This window comes from Echeneis naucrates, chromosome 20 (assembly GCF_900963305.1).
Source record: "Echeneis naucrates chromosome 20, fEcheNa1.1, whole genome shotgun sequence".
Classification (NCBI taxonomy): Eukaryota; Metazoa; Chordata; class Actinopteri; order Carangiformes; family Echeneidae; genus Echeneis; species Echeneis naucrates.
This window is the reverse complement of record NC_042530.1, coordinates 14,966,923-14,977,785: the sequence shown is the minus strand read 5'-3', so window position 1 is coordinate 14,977,785 and position 10,863 is coordinate 14,966,923. Positions and strand designations below refer to the sequence as shown.

At 40.9% G+C, this 10,863-nt stretch overlaps 2 protein-coding genes across 2 annotated transcripts; one reads left to right on the top strand and one right to left on the bottom strand.

The window, feature by feature from the left end:
* The first annotated feature begins 333 nt into the window (after positions 1-333).
* LOC115061122 (tartrate-resistant acid phosphatase type 5-like) lies at positions 334-4,780 on the top strand. The gene is made up of 6 exons (XM_029529380.1): positions 334-456; positions 871-1,061; positions 2,471-2,598; positions 2,696-2,887; positions 3,123-3,270; positions 4,086-4,780. The coding sequence occupies exons 1-6, from the start codon at positions 378-380 to the stop codon at positions 4,320-4,322; spliced, it is 975 nt and encodes a 324-aa protein (XP_029385240.1). The 5' UTR covers positions 334-377; the 3' UTR covers positions 4,323-4,780.
* A 420-nt stretch (positions 4,781-5,200) lies between these two features.
* Positions 5,201-10,446, bottom strand: f3a (coagulation factor III, tissue factor a). The gene is made up of 6 exons (XM_029529381.1): positions 10,279-10,446; positions 9,142-9,253; positions 8,468-8,661; positions 7,375-7,556; positions 7,115-7,283; positions 5,201-5,852 (listed from the first exon to the last, which is right to left on the bottom strand). Exons 1-6 carry the CDS (start codon positions 10,337-10,339, stop codon positions 5,713-5,715), a joined length of 858 nt encoding a protein of 285 aa, XP_029385241.1. The 5' UTR covers positions 10,340-10,446; the 3' UTR covers positions 5,201-5,712.
* Positions 10,447-10,863: the final 417 nt, after the last annotated feature.

Here is a 10,863-nt window from a genome sequence, read left to right as displayed (position 1 = left end):
TCTTGAAACAGAAGTTATCTTATTTAATTAAATTTGATCAAATCAGCCCTGATTGTGAATTAATAAAATATAAGGGAAGTTACATAAAAAACAAAAATAAGGTATGCATAGGGAGAACAGACTGCAGACGTGTTAAAGATCACACATTCACGTCTACACCGCTATCGAGTTAATGTGTCCTTTGAAAACATGCATGACAAGCAGAAACTAGTGCAATCAATGAGTAACTCACTGTGACCTGTTACCAACCAATATCCTGTTTTTTTTATTGGCTAACACGATAGAGGAAGTTGTGCAGTTTAACTGCTGAAGAGAGTTTCACTTTTAAACAGGCTCAAACCAAACGGGTCTGCAGCGCTCAAACAGACTGAAGAGTTATGAACAGACTGCTGTGCTGTGTGCTGGTGCTGCTCTGCTCCCAGACCAACAGTCATGTGCTCCAGACACCAGAACAAGGTACTGTGCTTTAGTCTGCTCAGCACATGATTGTCACCATCCACGAACAGGATGAGCTGTGTTAGTCATAGATTATCTTAATATCTCAAGTCTATATTCTCTGGTCTGTGAGAAAGGTGTCCACTGAACAAGCTATACAAAGCATTAAGATCATGGTGTAACTAGTTTTACTACAAACTGTAAGTTTCCCTTTTGTTTCCCAAATAGACCTGAGAAACAGTGAGCACAGAGAGAAAAGAAAATTCAGTTACAACAGTTACAAGACTTTAAGATTAGATATTGCTTGAGTCTGACCATTAGAAATAATTCGTAGATTTTTATAGGTAGAATGAAATAAGCAAGTTCTTTTTTTAAACAGCTAAAACTGAAATGTGCAAAAGAGGAAGTGACAGGGAGGTGTTTGGATTTTTACAGCTGCTCTGCGCTTCGTTGTGCTGGCCGACTGGGGTGGTCTTCCTATTCCTCCATACTACACACCCCATGAGGAGGCTATCGCTGCTGAGCTGAATAGCCTGACTCTGACAGAAGGAGTGGACTTTGTCCTCAGCCTGGGGGATCATTTCTACTTCAGCGGTGTCAAGACTGTGGATGACCCCCGCTTTAAGGTCAGCTGAGAAAACAAAGAAAGGGAGGAGGGAACACAGTGCTATATTCAAACCCATCAGACTTACTAATATAATATAAGCAATGTCAATTATAAATATATTTATAAACAAATTTAAGATAACTATTTAATATTTAAAACATTTAAATTACGGGGTGAAACTAGTGGGTGGCTTTTTAGGTTTGTGAATGAATAAGTGTAAAACTGTATAACCATATTAGAATAGCTTGTCCATGGTTCCTTTCATTATAAATCAAGTCTAAGTTCTATATTAATGCTTTGAAAGCATCACAGATCTTGGTTCACAGAGGAATACTCACAGCCTTAAAACCGGCTGTCAGGACTTCTGGAGCTTTGCAATGATATCACAACAAAGCAGTAACAATATTGCCCCCCACCGCCCATCATCATATTGGATGCATTTTGATCATTTGGTGTTTTCTTGCCTTAATACCAAAATTATAGCTTTATATGGATATTGATTTTAAAAAAAACACTCAAGGAGTTTTTAATGTAGGAGCTTTTATTGGAACTTTTAGAGCAGGGGTCCCCAAACTACGGCCCCTGGGCTAGACCCGGCCGGCCAAATCAACTGGAGTGGCTCACTTAAAGATCCCAGACAAACCTTGTAAACATCGCCATATTTTTATTTGATTTTATTTTATTTCATTTTATTTTAAGCTACCTTGAAGCTGGCCCGGACGGACGCCAGGTTCATCTGTGTTTGGCGTTTACATTTAATTCAATGACGATGAAGATGAAAACATACCGGCGTAAGAAAGAGTCCGATAACCAAAACCACAACCCGATAACTTCCACTCGAACCTCCTGACGACAACGTTACCGTTACTGTGGCAACATTAGTTCCGCTATATAAGCTATATCCGACAGCTAGCATACTGCGCTCGGTGGCGGGTTTCGTAGTGTCGAGCCATCGTAAAGTGCGTCAGTGTCATGTCAGAATATACCGTTATGTGAGCGGGTGAAGATGAGCCACAATTTGTAAATATTACGTATATTTATTATAATAATAATTATTGTATAATATTGTTTATTACTAAATATATTAAAATGTAATTAGAATGCCGACCTTTTAAATACGGATATGTTTTGATAGGAAAATGCAATTTAACAGGTAGCAACAAAGCCAAAAGACGGGCAGCTGCAACAAATGATCATTATAATCTCAATAATATTACTGGTTGTCACCCTGGCCCATATTTTTTCCTGTTATAGACTGATCCTGGCCCCCCATCACAGAAAGGAAAGTTGATGTGGCCCCCACTGAAAATTTGTGGGGACCGCTGCTTTAGAGGGACCTTTTTTATTAAGTCAGGTTTAAGACCCTATTACATGTTATTACATTTTTTATTTTTATTTTTTTTAATATAAACAGTTTCTTGTCCTCAGCACACATTTGAAGGAGTCTTCTCTCAGCCTTCTCTACTGCATATCCCTTGGTACCTGATTGGTGGAAACCATGACCACAGGGGCAACATCTCAGCTCAGATGGCTTACTCAAACACATCTCAGCGATGGTGAATAAACCAGAGAATCAATCTCCCTAGGTCTCCCTGATTTCTATTTTTTTTTTTTTTTTTTTTTTGCCATGTGATGTGTGTTTTTTGTCTGTAGGAATTATCCTGGTCTGTACTATGACCTCCAATTCAATGTACCACACACAAATGTGTCATTGACAATTCTGATGATTGACACAGTGGTGTTGTGTGGAAACACCTATGACCAAATCCAGCCTTTGGGACCAGAGAACCGCAGGGCATCAGATCGTCAGTGGGACTGGATCAGCTCTAAACTGGCCAACAGCAGGTAGGACATACCATTTAATAAATACAGACACATCAATATTTAGTGAGTGACACGTATTTTCTTCTACCCCTGAAGGAAATACGTGTCACTTTAATTCTAGATCGCATTACATATTTGTTAGGTATGTTCGTTTAAATCTAAGAGAATCAGTAGCATCATAAGTATGTTTTATCATGTTATAGTCACAGGCCTATGTCACTGTAGCTGATTAGACAGGTTGTGCTGTATATCTCAGGTCAGACTATGTGTTGGTTGCCGGTCATTATCCTGTGTGGTCCATTGGCAATCATGGACCAACATCCTGCCTGGTCAAAAGGCTGAGGCCGCTTCTGAAGAAATACAGAGTTTCTGCATACCTGTGCGGTCACGACCACAATCTGCAGGTATGCACTGTATCCTCAGTCACAGAAAGAGGGACATGGACTGTGGACATATATACCAGTCCATTATTCACACCATTTCAATCACTTTATTTCAGTCAAAGGTGCATTATTACAACTCTCTAACATTTTGTTATCAACCCTTAGAGAAAATATTCGGCATAAAAGCAACACAATGTTTATATAAACATATAGCTGCTGATTTCTGCAGCATCGAACCAATTTACCAGACAATACTGGACAATACATTTGATTTACTGCAGGCTAATTCTTCTATTGTATTTCACCAATGTAAAAGTCACAAAGAATTTGGGCCAAAAATTTTTCAAATATAATTTGAGGTGTAGGAACTGCGAGTATTTCCTTTTTCTGGTCTAAACTGCTCTCCACACAACAGTCCCTGTATTACTTACATGAGCATATGGTGACATACTGTGTCTGTAATCATGCTATATGTTGTCATGGCACCTTGCCCAGAATTAAATCCAACAGTAAATGCTAGTGTATATTGGTTTTCAGTGCATCAAAGCCCAAAGGTAGGTACCCCAATCAGTGGTACCTGATTTGTAGGCTGTGCATGCAACTGTTAAATACACAATACGGTAGGTTTGTAGACTGTACTCTTCATGTAGAACAGAGATGTGTATGTAGAACATCACCTGTCTGAATGTCAACCCAACAACCAACACACATTAGTCAAGCCCTTGTGGTCTCAGAAAGGCAGTCCCTGAGCTGGGACAGAGCTAATGACTTGTCTCGTGAGTAGGACCGAGTTCAAAGACCTCAAAATAGACTCACTGTCTCTTTTCTGTCAACAGTTCATTAGAGAGGATGATGGCAGCTCATATGTGGTCAGTGGGAGCGGGATAGTCAGCGATCCTGCCACCAGTCACAGGGACAGCGTTCCTTTGTCCTGGCAGCTCTTCTCCAGTCCTGTCAATCACACAACAGGAGGCGTGGCTTTCTTCCAGCTCACAGAGCGTCACATGACAGTTGGTTTCATGCAGACTGATGGGAAATGTGTTTACCAAACAGAACTGCCATCACGCAGCTAACAGAGACACTCTCTGACATTATAGTCACTTAGAACATAGATTGTACCCTCTAACTAATGAGATGTTATCTTAATGCAGAGGGGCAGATGTGCAAGCCCCCCCCTCAAATAGATTATGCCATATCATAAAACCATAGGAAATAAATTGAAGATAAATCTGTTACAATAATTAAGTATTTTTCTGATTAAAGATTTTTACTTTCAAAAAAGTCAAAGGTGTAGTGAGTGACATATTGCCGTTGTATTCTATCTTTATCATTGTTGTCCAATGTACTATTTGTAAATGTAAGCGGTATGTAAGTTTTCTTCAAACTTTTTCAGACAAACAGAAGCACATAGACCACCTAACATCCCAACGCTAAGGCTTACTACTACAGTTTTGACACTTGCACATAAAAGTGTTGCATGGAAAAGACTTTTTTTCTGAGCTATTTATGGTCTTTTTAATACAACAATGAAGAGAGACGGGAAACATGGAAATGAAGTCTTACCTCTAATAATGCTATTGGATTGCCCCAAATCTAATGCAGCATTTTAAGCAATGGGAGCACCTGCACCTCACATAACACACTGCAGTTTACGCACACATGAACGCTGGCCAGATGTCATTAAACAAACCGCAAGGCTCAGTCTTGGTTTCTACATCACTAGAAAGAGATAACACCTGTGTCTTGTCTGTTGTGTCAGAGGTTTCATCTGACTTGATGAGTGTACAGGTTGCTGGTGATTGGAAAAATACAGCTCAATGCTTCATCCACATTTCCTTTCTAATGCCGTAATGACAACAAACCCATTCAAACAATTGTATTTACATAGAAGTTGATTTGGACACTTAAACTAAAACATTAATATAAACACCATCATTCACAGAACAGAAACTTCTTGTTGTTGAAATATTTATTATTTAATATTTCAATATATAATAACAGCATCATATACAAATATGTTCATTTCAATTAAACAATAAATTATGAATGAGATACAAAAATAATATATTTCCCATAAAGCTTTCACCAGTTGCCCCAAAAGTCACTCAAAGTTAGCAGTTCCACCACAAAATGAAATGTATAAAATAAATAAAATCTGCAGGTAGTGTTATGGAATAGGAGGAATATTACAGCTTCAGCATGATGACTAAGGTGTTCAGTAGGTATGTTTTGACATTGTTTTCCTTTAAGTCTCTTTTTTCTGCAGCATAGAAAGTAATAACAGCAGACACATTCATAGGCAGTTTCACAGAAACTAGAGGAAAGAATTGATTCCAGTGTTTGACAGTGGAATAGTGAACTACTGTAGATCTGCCCTCCTGTTCTCTTCACAGGCCTCAGTCTAGTTCGGCTGTACCGCACACTCCCACAACTGTGTGTGTGTGTGTGTGTGTGTGTCTGTGCCTATACGTCCCGGAGTGGCACTGCTTCTTTTCCACTTTTCTTGTTGTAGCGCTTGCAGCAGACCACCGTGATGGCAATGATTATGCCGATCAGCAGCAGGATGAGGAAGATGGCAGCAGCGATCACGCCCACCGAGTACACTGTGGATGACAAGATGAGGCGTTAGATCACTTCGTTCCGCATGTCAAATGGTGATCAAGTTATTATCATCATAAAATTTGGGCCAAATGTAACCCTGAATGTTTGTCCAACACATTTTTTTTATGCATTGAGATGTCCCACTTAGAGGGAGTGTTGCTGCGTTACATTTCTTCTGATCCAAACAAAGCACGAGTCACCCAGCGTACTATATTCGTACTGTATTCAGCCTTCAGTTCCCCTCATTTTTTCATTTTCAGGCTAAAACAAAAGAATCGGTTCCCCATAATGAACAAGTAAACTGATCAAAAAGTAAAACTTCTATGTGGTTCTTTCTGCCTTGTGGCTTTTATTTTAATTCTCCTTTCAGCACCAAGGGAGGCTCCAGGAGGCTCTTATGCTCTACACAGATGTATTGTCTTATTTTTTCCTCAGGAGGGTGCTGCTGGTTTTCTAAAAATTAATCTCAACCAGAAGGAGAGGAAGGATCCCTGACAGATGGTTCTCTTACTGAAAATGTGATTCTCTTATCAGTCACATCACAGGAAGTGCGACTGGATGATTGGCATCCAGTCGGTCTCTAAACCTCCAGCAGAAAAGTAGCATTGTATGACAACCTAAAACTGAAGAACTGACAAGTAGAAAAAGCTCATAGCAGAAATGTTCTAATCTAATGAAGTAACGTAAAGAATCTAAAAATCTACAGTTGTCTTTAAAAATCCGGATGTTAAGGGAGACAAAAAGCGGCAAAAAGAGGATCCTTGATCCTTGGTTCCTGGGGAATATTTAACCAAGAGGAGCTATGTGTGATGACCTCAGCCTAACTACACAAACCAGTGATACACACACCAGTATTCAGCTGCCCGAGTGACAGTTTTCCAGGCTGATATCACAACAGCATGTGACTGATTGAAAAGTGCTGATGTGACGTGATTGTAAGGCATTAACTAAACAGCGCTGAATGTGTTCAGAGGCTAACGAAACAAACCAGCCCACCATTTTATAAATCTAGAGTTGAGATTGGCTGACGTGCATCAGCTGCACACACGCACACATCCTGTGCGCCCTGTCACCTGGAGACTTGACATCCGTCTCCGCTTTTTGATTCTATGTCGATGTATAAATGTTTTTACAGGCAGTTCTGCTTTTCAGGTTTTTTTTTTTTCACTGCATAAAATTATCTTGTTTTTGTTGGACCACTTCTGTGAGTGTGTGCATGAATGTTACTGACTGATTCCTTGCAGCATGTCTGTAGAGCACTCACTTTCAAAGAAGGGCTCCTTGTCTCTTTCCGTGCACTGGGTGCGGCTCAGCTCCCCCAGTTGCTTGCTGGCTGGGCGGCTGGGGATGTAGGCCTGGACGTTAAAGCAGTAGCTCTCCCCTTTGTCCAGGTCTTTCAGCTCGATGACATTGTGGGGCTCGGTTTTCACTTTCTGCAGGGTGACAGAGGGAGGAAGCAGATAGCTTGTAACGTCCACTCCATGAGTGTCGGAGGCTGCTACTCTGATGTGTGCTGTCGCTCACCTTGCCAGTGCTCTTGTTTCTTCGATAGGTGACTCTGTACTGCAGCTGGTCAGTGAAGATGTCCCGTATGGTCAGCTGGCGACCATCTTTGAACAGCGCTGTTGGCGGGTCAGTCACATACACGGTGGTTATCTTTTTGTCGGCACTCACTTCCAGCTTGAAATCAGGTTTGCCTATGTCAGCTGTGGAGCACAAACAAACATAGTTGACGTTATCTCCTCACAACTCTGATTAACTTCAAATATATTTCTGTTCATCACAACTTGAGTATCATTTTCAGTTTTGTAGTCTTGTAAATTAAATTGAGCTCTGCGAATCCCAGCACACCCTGGGTAGGTCGGCAGTCTATTGCAGGGCCGACATACAGAGACAGACAGAGACAAACAACCACTCACACTCAGACTTGTGGACAATTTAGAGTCACCATTTAACTTAAGCATGCATGTCTTTGGATGGTGGGAGGAAACCCAGACAGGGATGGGGAGAAACTCTGCACAGTTCTGTGAAATACTATGCAAAATACTATGTTAAATAATATGCCACCGTGCTTCCCTCCTTCTCATTTGAGTCACTAAAATACATTTAATTATTACTGAATATAAGGAACAAAAGTAGAACTCCATGTTATCAAAGATTAACACAAAAAAGATAGCGTACATTGATTATCCATAGTAAACAATGTTTATCGACTCTTGCCTATAATAAAAACAGAGATGCTGTTTGAATGGTGCCGACATCGACCTGACCAAGATCATTTTGCTACAATTTACTGTCATAAAAATGTTGCTGCAGACGATTTTCTTAAAATGCTAGGTTTCCGTTGATTACTGCCCACAGACCCTCTGTCTGCCCCCCCACAGTTGGGGGCAGACACATATACGGTTCCTGCTTCTGTTTGGTCAGCCTGAAACTGTCTGACAGCAAATGTTTCATGCTCATTTCAGCCCATTGATGGCTGCACCTTGGTGATGACACAGAGCTGCGCGTCAACAAGATGGACCTAAGCCCTAGTGAGCTCTGGGTCACTCTATCTGCTTCTTGTTTCCTACATGTTATAATAATTAGATAGCAGCACATACAAAGAGGAACCTACTATCTTTGTAGGGGCAGAATCGCGGTGAAGTAGTGTAGGGAGGCTCGATTATGTCTGAGATGACCCCCAGTGGGTCTTCAGACAGGACATCGGCTGTGTAGCAGGCATTCACGTTGTTCATGGAGCTGGACAGGTCACATGTCGTTGCTGAGGACCGGAAACAGTGAGGGTTCTTCTGTCTGTTTTGACCAACCCTGCAACAGTTTTGACAGGCTACTTAGGTGTAAATAATGGATGCAAATCAGTGCTGCTAGACAAGCACTACATGAAGCCTTAACAAAAGAGTTATAAAACAGACTGTGAGAAAGCACTAATTAACCACAGCCGGAGCAATGTTGTTATTGGCATTTGCAAATCACATTTCTTGGGCATTTGAATTGTTATGCTCTTCCCTCTAAAGTTCACTTAGGTCCATTTGCGTGTTTCATTTATCTTTCTCATTCTTTAAAGATTTCTGGCCAACAATTAGCATTCCAGTGAAAGCTCTTACTGGATCAATGAGGGACTCTTATCACACCCTGCCGCCATCAATCACTCCTTGGAGGTCACGCAGCTTCCAATCAAAGAGCTATGAGCTAACAACCTGTTTGCCTTCACAGGCGTAAACTTAATGCATGAACAGTCTGGGGAGTTCATGCCACTTCTTGCACGGTTTAACAGTTGCAGGTACTTACGCAGAGAACTCCACGGTGTATGAGTAGTCAGGTGACGGCTTCGGCTCCCAGGTCAAAATGGTTTTAAAGTTGATTGAGTTCCAGGTAACATTCTGTGCTTTTGGATGGGAGCCTGCAAAGTGGAAAAAGTCTCATGACATGCCATTGTAACTCAGATACTGAGTGTTGATGAGCTGAATTGCTACTGCAGTCATGAAGACTTCCAAACGAATTTACGAGAGAGAAAGTGCGATGTGGTGTGAAAAGTCAGCACTTCATATGTCTCATGATAACAAGTGCTCTTGTCAGTGCTAATAAAAAAAAACCTTGGTCATATATTTTTATGGACAGACTGTTAGATTCCACCCACAAACTCATGTAGGGCTTATTTTTTCATGACTGCTGTACAAGAGCCGTCCTCAGTGCACACACAGAAAAACTGGTTTAATCTGCACAGAGGTTTTAAGCGGTTCTTAATCAACAGTAAACATAAACTGCTGCAAGTCACTGCTTCCTGTTAGGTGGGTCATTACAGGCCATTAAGGGGCAAGTTACATAATCATTTTAAAGGTGCTACTATGAGACTGTAGAAATGGACATTAGGAGGGGATAGTGTCAGTCCTGCAGAGTGTACAACTAATTCGCAAGTTGTACTAGTGTTTCACAGAAGCCTGGACATTTACAGGTAAACCTGACTTCAAATGGGCTCGAAGCTACTCACCAACTAATTATTATAAATCATAATTATATTGTGCCTATTGTAAAACTATAGCGCAATTCAATTAAAACTTTCACAAAGTGAAAAATCTTAATGTAAGTGTAGAGTTGTGTTTTAGAGCCTTGTTGCGTGTTATCGATGCAGTTTCTACACGACATACCAAAACTATATGAAGGAAAAATAATATATAAATGTGGCATAAACATGTTTGATGAGATGTTTAATCTAAATAAAAATAAACATATAAACCCTGTCTTATTCACATTGTTAGAAAATTAAATAAACAAAAAACTACACACGCTGAGCGGCTAGTCAGGGCAATTTTTTCATGCGTTCGTGAATAACGTTTTGCATCTGGAGTCATTTTGGCATTCATTCTCATCCGGAGCGCAGTTTCTACTGATGCTTAGAGAAATCTGAGACAAAGTGCCGACACTGACCTGAGGCAAGGTGTGAGGAGCAGAGGAAGAGGAGGAAAAGGGCTGCTTTCACCGCGTCCATCTCTGGGGTGTCCACCTGAAGGGCGTCCTGTGTGTGTCCTGTGTGTGTTTGTCCTATTCGGATCGTCGTCTGTCTCCGTTAGACCTTCTCGTTTCACTGAGACTTGCCCGGGCTCTTTCACTAATATAACCGCGGTGGCTTGGCCAAATAAGGAGCGTCCGGCTGTGACGTCACCAGACGAGAAGCGCCACAGTCCTGCAGACTAGCACATGTATGTAAAGTTCATGCCGAGTTCAGCTCAGAGAGGGCTGATCGTCCACCAGTCCGTGCGATTCTCCTTCTGCAACCACCACTACATCTTATGCTTATTGCTGATATCATAGAGTTATTATGTCAGCATCACCAGTTATTACAGCTGACTGCGGGGGACAATGACCATCATAATGATAATGGTGACTTTCTGATTCATCATTTACTCTTTAAAAAGATTGTGACAAATCTTTTCTTCTTCTTTTTTTTTTTTTTTTTGTTGTTGTTGTTGTTGTTTGTTTTTGTAAGTAAGAAAGGCAGAGAAATGCTTTATC